General features: G+C 42.8%; 1 protein-coding gene across 1 annotated transcript in view; it reads left to right on the top strand.

Annotated features, from left to right (window-relative positions):
* Window positions 1-885: 885 nt before the first annotated feature.
* Window positions 886-11,880, top strand: part of iglon5 (IgLON family member 5) — a 106,408-nt gene continuing 95,413 nt past the window's right edge. The window contains exon 1 of the mRNA XM_026183603.1: window positions 886-1,509. Within this exon, the coding sequence (XP_026039388.1) occupies window positions 1,449-1,509 (61 nt within the window). The 5' untranslated portion in view covers window positions 886-1,448. The remainder of the gene's footprint in view (window positions 1,510-11,880) is intronic.

Here is an 11,880-nt window from a genome sequence, read left to right as displayed (position 1 = left end):
ACTACCGGTAACTGAAAAGGCCAGCCGATGTGATGCAATATGACTGTAATGAATTGCCAAATGTTGGGAAAGTATGCAAAAAAAAAATGTTATCAAAGTTTTCTGAGATTCATAGCTGCCTATCTGTGTCTCCTTTTTAGCTTTAAAGCAAGATGATTAACTCACAGTGTGAATGGCCCTTTAGATCTTTACAATAGGCAACTGCTTTTTCCGCTTTTAGTACCAGATGCAGCACAGACACTAACATGTTTACAAATGGCTCATTAGGACTCCTGCATAAATATAAAGTGTCTCTCTAAATGGGTTTATGTTGCCTACCATTAAGTCAGGAGCGTAATCAGATGGGGAATTTTCTGCAGCGCCACAGACATCAATCAGTCCAGCGCAAAACTTTAAAGTGTGCGGTTTTCTCGTGCTCTTCACAAACGTCATCATTTTCTGTATCCCCTGACATATATTTACATCAACTGGGCAATATATTCCCACGACAAGATAGCCTGTCATTCTCCCTCATTTCGTTTTCATACATCATGTACAAACCCTACCAGCAGAGCCGATGTGGCTTCACCTGTCCCTTAGCCTTCACCTGTGTTCCCCTGTAGTTAAAACGCCTGCGTGTCCGCCCTCTGGACTGTTTTCTCTGAGTACTGCAGCATCACCAAACCGGCTATAAATCACATTGCATTATCACCGCGCCGTGCTTTGCCTCTCGCTGTGCCCGCCCACCGCACGGCTTCGATTGGCCTGTGCAGGTCCTTGGTCGGCCTCTCTGAGCGGGACATCGGCGCAATCGTAAATCCCGCCTCCTGCTTCGGGATCGGTGATTGGAAGAAGGGGTTTTCTGCTAACTGTCAGTCAGGCTCTTTTCTTTTCGTGAGTCTCGCATTCAGTGCTGCTGCCTGCGACGCGCTGAGTGCGGAGCGAGGAGACGCGCTGCATACCAACAGAGACATACGGAGAAGGCTAATTTTTGGCCAGGACGCACACAGACCCCATCCCGCTCTGTGCCAAAAACAAATTTATATCTGGTCATTGGACAGTTTACATTTTAACCTTTCTTCTCATGCATTTTCTGAAATATTTTTTCTGTCCTTCAGTGAACTAAAAAGCCAATCAAGTGTCTGGGATATTTGTTCTTTCTGCTGTATTTTTTTTTCTGGTTGAGGGATTCTGCTCCGAAGAAGATAAACAGCCCTACCCACCCCTCTCTCTCCAACGGGAGTCACCAAAAGGAAAAGTCAAGACTGATGTTTTCATCCACTCACATGTAGAAGCGTTTGGACTATTACTGTTGACACTCGTTCACTGGGTCTTTGTTTTAATATATATATATTTATATATATTTAATCAGATTTCCCGCAACTGCACCCTAAGGGAGGAATACCGAGACATTTGGCTGCAAAAAAGGGAAAAAAAAAAACAAGCATAAAATCAATCAGAACTCCATCATGGGCTGCCCCCTCTTGCGGAACGTGTTTGCTGCTCTGATTCTGGTTCTGCTGTCTAAAGGTAAGTTCCTTATGAGCTACTTTATTGATGTGCTGACGGTTCTGTGCTGCTGCGCCTCTACGCATGCATCTTTCATTTTCTGAAAAGCGGTTGTGGAGGTGAATACTAATGACGATGATGAGGAGGGGGGTGTTCTACCTGCTTGTGAATCACGCGTGTCTGCCGTGTACTACGCTCCAGCCTTCTATTTGCTTACACACGGAGATGTAGAGAAATGCTGTGTGTGTTTTTGTGCGGGCGCACACCAGTATGCGCGTACACGTGAGCGCAGCGCCAGGTTCATCTCTAAGCCAACCTCGTGGTTGAGTGTATAAGCACGAGTGATGCATATTAAGATGTTTACTACGGAAAGAATTGACTCGCATCCGCGGTCTTCTGTTAACATTCCTTTACGTGGCATGGACTGCCCGGTACCCCCGCGCGCACGACGCAGCATCAGTGCGGGTGGGGGTTGTGAAGTTAACGTGAGTAAGGGTAGTAGCAATGCAGAGACTCGGGAGATAGCCTGTGTTTTGTTCTCTCACTTCAAAACCAAGGCCGAGAGACACAGAGGGCTACATGTTGAAGGATGGACAGTTGGGAAGGCTTAGGGTTTCCAATATGCGCTCGCTGGGTAGTCAAGCTTTAATTCCCTGTTTTATTACTGCTATAAAACATCCTCCCAACAGCTCTACAAAAGAGACAAACACACTTCATTCATCTCCTCTGAAATTCCTCCACTTAAAACTGTTTAGTCCTCAGATAACTTTCACAGCCCACATGATGTGGAGGGTATTTAGGCTTCTTTATTATGAGGAACACAGACTTGAGTGCTGATTTTCAAAAGTCTTCTAATATCTTCCTCTAATAATCTCTCCATGCTATGGGATGTCCCACCATATATTAACCTGTGCAGCGGATTCTCACCATGCACTGTAATTTCCCCCTGCCCATCCATCATGGAAAAAACACACACAAACACGCACATACACATGAGCACACAAATATACACACCTGGCTCAATTAGTCCTGCCTTAGTCCTGTGGGAAATCAGTATATAAATAAATTACTCTGGCCCTTAATAACAATAATTGATGTGTCAGTGCAATAAGATGTGAGGTTAACAACCTGCAGATGCAGACGGGCCCAAGCCCCCTTCGCCTGGGCTCCTTGTGGGCAGGAGAGCCCAGCTGGTCATGGTTGGCTTGACACAGCAAGCCCCTTCTCCACACCAGGCAGCGAGCAGACGGACTGCCCTGCAGGATGTACACAGCACACAAACACAATAGGCTCAGCACCTCACAAAACGAGCCCTGCAATCCCATTGAGTCTCGTTTCAGTTTTAAGCCGTTTGCGTTTGGACCCATGGGTTTTGTGATGTGAAGGTGTGACCGATAATTTAAGCCACAGTTGCGGAATGATTGAGTATTGATGGGAATTGTGCACACCAGATTCGTCTTGGAGAGAGTTCCTGCCTGCTCCTATGAGTTTCTGTAGGTCCACAGTGTGTCCATCTTTTGAGGTAAAGAGCATGCATTATAAAGGAAGAACAAGACTGTTAAAAGGGCACCGTTCCCTGGTTGATAAATCATGCAGCAGTGGAATAATCTTTTGAATCTGTGCCCCTGACATTCAAGCAAGTGTCGTGTGCGTGGTTTAAATGGTTAACCAAAACTGTTTAGTAGATTTGTTATTTCCTGTGAGTTTTTATTTCCTGTTTAATGATGTACAAGATGAAAATCTCTAAATGGTTGTACGGCTTTTACGGTATGTTATTCATTTGAAGACATTTCTTCCTCTGGAGATATTTCATCCCCTTATTAATACTCATTTAGTCATTCATATCATGAATGACCAACATTTTTAAGAGAGCGGCATTGTACTTCACAGTGCCATACCAACCAGGTCAACAAAGGTCTTTTCTGTGCTGCATAACACCATTAGGCTATTCAATGGTTTCCTACTGGCTTGGCGTGTGAATGCACAAACCTCTCCATGGGTGTTGCAGCCAGACCCTGGCTTGACATCATATCTTTCTCTTCCTCATTAATTTTCTCTTTTTTCTTAAAATGCATGAGTACCATTAGGCTAGAATGGTGGATGGCCACTCATATGTGCAGTAAAATACCTGCATATTTCTTGCACAAAAGCTGCCTGCAATTACTCCAAAACTGTTTCATCAGTGAACCAGGCCAGTGATGAAAGATTAAGGCTGGAGTCGATCTCCACACACCTCCACACAAAATTAAACAATTTACCCTCTGTTCAGATGATTTCTGTTATGACAGAAACCTGAAATATCTAATAATGAGAATAACAGCCTCGCTGATTCAGTGAAAAGTGAAGATGACAAGAGAAATTGCTCCAGCTTAAAGGTCACAGCAGAGGACATTTAAGGTTATTTCAAAGGATATTATGTTAATGCTGTATTTGGATGTTAAAAGAGTTCTACCTTACAGACATGGATCGGCTCCATTGCAAGAAATTCAACTTTGACAATATACTGAATACAAAACATAGTAAGTTACTAACGTTTAAATAGCCCAACAGATGGATTTTCCCACCAACATGATAGAGGTCGTTGTAAGAGGAAGTGTGCAGGGCAGGAACACAGGTGAAAACAAGTGGGGTCGCTTTGTAGCCCGCCATCCTTATTGTTTCAGCAACATATGGGGGCCAAGTGGGGTCAATGCACATTGCACATGTTAGCACGTAAGCACCTCCTTCTTCCCTGTCTCCTCTCCCTCTCTCTCTCTCTCTCTCACTCTCTCTCTCACACACACACACACACACACACACACACACACACACACACACACACACACACACACACACACTCAACTGGATCACCAGTCTTGGCTTGGAGATGAAGAGAAGGGAGATGCCAGCATCAACAGATGCCTAGTGCTCCTATTCTGGAGGGGTCTCTGCTTTTTCTCCCTCCCTTTGAAATCCACGGTCTCTCTGTGCTGTTGTTCTCCATGTTTGGCTTACAAATGGTTTGCCATTTTGGCAGGTTTTATGTATCTGCAAATGTTGGAGTAAGAGGGCCTGGATTTGGGCTGAAGAGCTTTGGGGACTAAGGTTGGAGGTATAACCAGCCTTGAGAGGGCCTGTGGTCTGAATATTTTCCCTGAAGGTTTTGCTTTTTTATTTTGCTCGATGTTGTGTGGTCGACTTTAGTGCAGAGCATTGAGCGTCATAAACGGAATAATTTCCTCACATGTAGTGAAGCAGATCAGACCTAAAGAACACTCAGCTGTGACTGGGGCGGCTGTGGCTCAGGAGGTAGAGTGGGGCGTCTACCATTTGGAGGGTCAGATGTTTGCTCCCTGGCTCCTTCAGTCTGCACATTAAAGTATCCCTGGGCAAGATACCGAATCAGGAGTTGCCCCTGTTTGTTGCTTTGCTTTTTTTCAAACCTCATATTAAAAAAGTGGAATAGAGGGGAGAATAAAGTTGAGATTTTTCCAGTCTTAAAGTACAAGAAGAATTTTGCAAATGTACCAAATGTTATTACTTCTGACTTAAGACAGTGTGAAATCACTTGAATTGTCTAAATTAAATACTACCACCAGAAATGAAATGGCTATTGTAACTTTACTTGAATTGTGAATGCAGCACAATGAATTATGATTCATGGCAACCACTAGCAGTATTTGTATTGAATCAAGGTTTTAAGGATGCATCTCAGGGACTGTAAAATGCAACCAGTTCATTTTAATCTTTATTGTCTGCAGTAGGGAGCCTCTGCTTCCGGCATACAAGAACAGAACACTCCAAAGTTGATTGTTGGGTGCATAAAACAGATTAAAAGTGCAGTTGCGGTAGCAATAGTATTAAATGACCAAAAGACCAAAACAGAAAATGACTTCTGCTGTGTTGGTTCTTGTTGCCTTACTGTGTGAGGTTTTCCAGCCGTTTTCCAGCATATCCAATTAGTTTATCAGGGATGAATAACCCCTCAAGCAATGACCGTTTGATCTGTCGTGCTGAAGCTGAAATCTGCGTCTCATAGAGTTTGAAGCTATCTGAGGTCATGGGTTCAAGTCCTTTGAGGATGGTTACCTAGAGTACTGGTGTGGTTGGTAGTTGGGTTCAGCATCACCTTACTGCCCTTGAGATTGTTCCTGTCGGTCATGATTAACACTTTCATGGGCCTCACATATTGGTTTGGCAGGATTGGCAATTACATGTGATGTCAGTGTTATAAATAATAATTACTGCGAGGTTTGTTTACACTTATATTTATAGTTAAAATATAGGATATGGAGTTCAGCGTAATGGAAAGTAACCAGACTGCTTTCAACCTGGGACACGTGGTTATACAGACTAAAATTACCACTGTAATTCATTTTGTTACAACCTCCCCTCATCTTCCTCTTCTCCCACTCCCAGCCTGAATATGAACTTTATTGTTGGTTTCTCAGTGTTATGAATCCTTATGTTTTATTTATTCCAAGTGAAGGATCATTCAAAAGGTAGCTGAGTGGGTGTATAAGCAGTAGTAAGCAGTGGCTTGCGTATTCATGTGGACTTGTGCCCACAGAGGGACATATGGACTATTGAACATATGTGTGCACACACCGTGGAATAGTCCCTTTACTCGGGCCATTGGGAAGATGAATTTCAGCAATTTTCCCACTAAAGGTGTTAGCAGTAAAATCAATGGAAAGCCAGTGAAAACGTGACATCTTTTCATATACATCAGTGTGTCTATTAATAACTCTCAATGTTCTTCTCAATAGCATTCACATAGAGAAATCAAATAAGTCTCTGAACAGTGCAAATTTCTTCCATTTGGGCCACGAGACTTCAGTCCACAGTGCAGATTTAGCTATCTGCAGGGAAAAGGAGAAACACGAAACAGATGTTTTCTTGTTTGGTTATGTGGAGATGTTATACATTTAGGAGGAATGAATACTGTTGGAAACAGAGAAAGAGAATAGCTTGTGATTTTCTTGCCTCTATTCCGCTTCCTTCTAGTCTTTTTTTGTGCCACAGAGTTAGTGTCACTGGAAACACAATTCAGATTAGTGCAGGCGGCTTGTCCTCAGGGAGCCGGGAGGGACGAGGGTCCCGCTTTTCTCCCTGTCCTCATTACCAAAAGACAAGGAGCTCGCCGGCAAATCAATGGAAAAGGCTTAGGCACTAATGCAGGCCATGTCTGGCGATGGGACTTAGCTTTGTGTGCGTTTTTGTGCCTCGGTGTGTTCATGTCCCATTTTGTGTGTGTGTGAAAGTTTAATCATTTGTGCTACAACAGAAGGCTGGAGAAAAACATTAGTTTCAAACGACTGCTGAATTGCTCGCTGTTGGAATAACCTCAAAAGTCCTGGTTAACTGCGCTGATATTTACCATGGGGGCGTATGATAGCACAGAAGCCCTTTAATTATGCGGAGATAACGTAAGATTCATCTGTGAATCCATTTAGTCCAGTATTAACGCCGTTCCCATTGCAATTATAATGGCTCCGGGCATTGTTGCCATGGCTACTACTACTACTTCAATAGCCAGCAGTTGTGTACAACTTCCTTTACACAGTCAAAAAAAAAAAGTGGAAAAAAAGAGCAGCACCTTGGTCTTTCCCATCAACAGCCCCCTGCAGTGTATGTTGGTATAAAAATATGTGGAACGATCCACGTGTCTCACCGCTCAATCTGTTCTTGCTCTGCTTGATGCGGCTGTCTGTCTGTTGTTCTTGCATTTGCCTTCATCCCTCGCGTGTCCTATTTTGTTTACACAGGTAAAACTACTGGGTGCAACAAATGCTAAATAATGGTTTTATGTTGTGGATTTTCAGCCGCGCTGCTGCCTCTGACATCTCGTGGCGCTGGAGGTGTTCCCGGGTCTGCGCGAAGGGGAAGGGAGAGCAAGAAGGAAGGGGGAGAAATAAATAAAACTGAGGAAAACAGATCAATAAATATTTCAGCAGCTGCTCCCTTCACAGACTTCTCCTGAAGCCATAAGAGATGGAAAGAGAGACAGGGAATGGGGAGGGATGGATAAAGTGGAAGAAAGACAGGGGGAGAACAGGGGTAATTGTGTTCCAGACACTCATTCGCAGTGAACGAGAAAGATGGAGAGTGAACGAGAGCAACAAAAAATGGGGATAATTGTGTCCCAGACTTTTATAGACAGAGAGAAGAGGCATGAGTGAGGGGTGGAGAAGCGACACAGGGCGTGCTAACGAGCACCACATACCAACATTGTCTTCCATGGGAACAAAAAAAGCCATCTGAGAGCAAGAGAGAGAGAGAGCTCCCAGACTTTGGCACTCTATAATAGTGACTATAATAGTAAGAGTCTCTCTCTTCCTGACTTTCACGTAATTTTAATTCCTGTCAGGAGTTAGCAGCAAACCGTGTGGGTGTTTGCAGTTTGTGCAGCGAGTATCTCTAAATGATAATGAGCCGGTCAACAGCTGAGACGGCCAACATGTTGCTCCGAATCAGGCGTGGCCACTGTCATTGTCACTGTGCACCCACTCATCATGAAGTCCTGGTGCCCAGGATGCATATTACATGCAGCTTTCGGCGCACGTAATGTATGTTTAATGCCGAGAGCAGAAAAGGAGAGGAAAAAGACAGAGGGAGCTTATGAGGATGGACAGGCCAGAGAGATAGAGGAGTTATGAAAAAATGATTGAAGGAGGGAGCAGAGAGACAGATGGTGTGAGGGAGGAAGGGGAGGAGGAATTCAAAGACCCGCAACAGGCAGTGATCGAGATGGATTGATTCTGCAGCCAGATGATTAGGTGGAATAAAAAACATGGCAGGTTTATCCTGCCAATGAAAACTGTGTTTGGGTGATATTGCTGTGAGTGGGAGTAGTAAAATTGTTTCAGGGTCACTCGTTGTGTGATATTGCAGCATTAAGGAGCTGGTGCTAATGCGATATGCCACTGATTAGGGAGTCATTCCAGTGAGGCAGCACACCTCTAATAAGACGCTCATGCAGTGTGCCCACATAATAACAAGTGGATTGGTGCTTGTCAAGAATCCAGACTACATAAAATATCATATTTAGATAGCCTTTTAAGTTGCCAACATAGCAATCAAATGTCAGCGCTACGTGTTTCGTTGTTGCTGTTTGGAAAGCTACATAATTAGGAAAACAAATCATGTTGATGCCCAGTTGCAGACAGTACTTGGTGCCATCCACCCAAGCTTGCGCTGCTATTTAGAGACATGCCACAATTCTCTTGTAGTTTGCGGCTGGCATGTGGCTCTGGCTCCAGCTGTGAAGGTGCCGGTGGGATTTCTTGTATTAAAGTGTCTATGTTAGCATGACATACTGACAGTAAAGACTCAGTTAGCCAGAATTTCACTAAGGATTTGTCTGTGACAGCCCATAAATTGTCTTGCAGGAAATGTTCCACAGCGTCTGATTCCTTTCTCCAAGCACAGTGTGTTTGATGCTTAAAAATTGCTGCAAAATCATTTTCAATCAGAAGATTAAAGAAAATACCGTATTCGTGATATCGTGGTCCTATTGTGTTAATTGGGATGTTAGGTGAGATTTCATTAAACATTCGTGCACTATAGAATCTTAATTGGGTTTGGGAGAAGAGGCTTCCTGTATTATTGTGTTATGATATTTCACTAATTAAACGTGGAGTTGGATAACACTAAAAGCCCTTGCAGCTTTTCCCAGTTTTTGTAATGCACTGAGCGAAATTCCATTAGTGTTTGGACCAGCATCGGAACAAATAGGGGCACATTTTCCGACTCTGATTATTTAAGTCATTTCAAGGATATAGCATGCTTTTAAATTGCGCTTCAATCACATTTTTCTTCCTGTATTTACTGAGGGATGCGGATGAATAGGGCTTACCTAATTTGTTGTGTAATATCATTCCTGGGGTGCCACTGTGAAGAATCAGCTTCTTTTTAACATTTCAAGGCTGTGCTACAACCCTTGTCAATTACTTTATTTCTTGTCTTCTGTGCTTTAAGAATGAATATTAAATATATAAAGGGTTTTGCCCAAATTATGCTCAGTGCAATATATAATATGATTCTGGGGACGCAAATAAAATTCTCCTATCTTCCCGTCCTCATTTGGTTGCTGTTCACTCCTAGTTGCAGCAGTTATTGCAAAAGTAGAGCACACGGAGATGTATCAATAAAAATGATTGCCAGAGCCTGTCATCCAAAGTCTACTGGGTTAATATAATGTTTGATATGCAGATTAAATATAGTGCTTGAAGCCACACATAGCTTTAAAATTCAAGTTTTTTAGCAACTCTCCCTTTAGAAATGACTTTGTGAAATCGTTTTGTCACAGCACCAAAACATCTCACTCTCTTCCCATCAAGGGGGCACAGGCTGTATCGATGTGACCTTTATCCGGCCAGCAGACCTTCAGTTCCATTAAGAAATAATGAAGGTGTCAGAAAAGGGCAATTAGCTGCTTAATGTTGGGCAACAGTACTCTAATACAACATAGTGTTTTTGCTGACAAGTCAATATCTATCTGACAACAAGCACTGTATTTTAGGACAGACGAAAATCTTATTGGAATAGCTGGCATTTGAGAAATGACTTGGATGAAATGGGCTTCTATGCCTCTTTAAGAAGAAGGCTATTTCTGCTGCGGTAGGTTGGAAAAACAACTATTATAGACTTTGTGATAATGTGATGATGAGATGCAAACAAAAGAAAATGTGGGAAGCATCAAGACAAACGCACGCAGACGCGCGTACACCTTTGCAAAACAACTAAACAAATTTAGTATCAGGGTGATATCAAAGCGAGACCCATAGTATTGAAGAATAAGATATTCGGATATCTGAACGGCTGGAAATAAAAAGAAACCCTTATTATGCCTCATGCTGGCCTGTTTACTGTAAATATCTGCTTGATCAAACCTTCAGTTAGCTTTGTTTGTTATTTTGAGTTTGACATCTGTAATCAGAATTGATCCGTATGCTACAGGGAGGCAGCTAAATCAGACATGACAAATGCAGGGCAGACAGTGCAGGTGCTTTCTCAATCAGGCCGACGTGATTGATCCTCTCTTGAATCCATCATGATCAAGCTTTATTGACATCGGGCTTCTATTAAGATTTCTTTTGACAGTAGAGAGAAAAGAAAGATGGCAGCTTATCACAAATGAAAAAAAAAGTTTGAGTAAAAGATTGTATTTCACTTCAGCTCTACAGAGCATTTATAAGGCCCCAAAAAATGTTGAAGGACTTGTTCTAGTGCTATTGATTTTCCTTTAATTAGATTTTTTTTCTTTTTTTACGATCAGAGCAGTTTTGTGTGCTGAATTAATGTGAGTTATGATGGTGAGACCACACTTGTGTTAAGGCGCTGACTTCATACATGCAGAATTCTGGATGTAACTGAAACATAAACATTTGGTATAGAGCTGAGAACATGATTCACTTGAGAAAATCAGATTGATATCATGTACTCAATAAGAAGCACTTTTGCCAATGTCCATCATTTAATGCCTCATTTCTGCTCCCTGAATCACAGCAAAGCTTTTATTCTAAAAATGTCTGTTGTCAGCGTTTTGACAATAGAGTTTGATGTAGCGCGATGATTTTTTTTCTTCCCCCCCTCCTTAAAGATGGGACTTCTAAATGAGCAAAGATTCCCTTTCATATGAGTGTGCTGCACGGGCTGAAAGCAGAGATGGCACAACAGAAGCTGTCAAGCCATATAGACTAAATGGCTTTGAAATGCTGCCTCTTTGAAACTGCAACATTTCAATTCAGAGGACAGCAATTATGCAGTCAAACGTGGAAGTGGATAGAATTGCATTACAGTAGCGCCACATTTAATATAATGTAAAACCCAGCCAGTTTGTGCTTCACAAGTTATGCTTTAGTGCTTAGCCTGGGGGACCCCGCAGCCCTTCTAACTCTGCCCACACTGCCAGAGCCCGCTCTCATCTCGTACTTAAAGACACGAGTGCATAACCTAAGGACATCTGCTTGCCTTTTCTCAGGTTCCTTTGTTTCTGCAGGGATGCGGACATATGTGATAAAAGTACCATCAGCGTTGTTAAGCTGTCTGCTCTTATTACCTGGGGAACACCACATCTTCACAACCGCTAATAAAAGCTGTCCCACCCTTGCTGTGGGGCCCCGGTAACATACTCCCTTTGCAGCAAGCTTAATGAGATATTAATTACTTTATTCATGCCATGTTCGGTCCAACAAAGAGAGATATATCCATTGGTGAATATACTCCCCTGGCGGGCTGTTCACCTTAAATGGTAATATGGCTTTTTTCAATATCACAGTAATACAAATAGTTTTAGAAAAGCTATACACAGATGGGCGACAAGTCAATGGAAAACCAAGCAGCAATGTCTTACTAGGTCTCGGGCCTCCATGTACCTCTATAACGGCTTTCAGCTTTTCTTTTAGTGTG

The sequence above is a fragment of the Astatotilapia calliptera genome, chromosome 11, assembly GCF_900246225.1.
Source record: "Astatotilapia calliptera chromosome 11, fAstCal1.2, whole genome shotgun sequence".
Taxonomy (NCBI): domain Eukaryota; kingdom Metazoa; phylum Chordata; class Actinopteri; order Cichliformes; family Cichlidae; genus Astatotilapia; species Astatotilapia calliptera.
The sequence above is the reverse complement of the archived record's forward strand: the minus strand, read 5'-3'. Positions and strand labels throughout refer to the sequence as shown.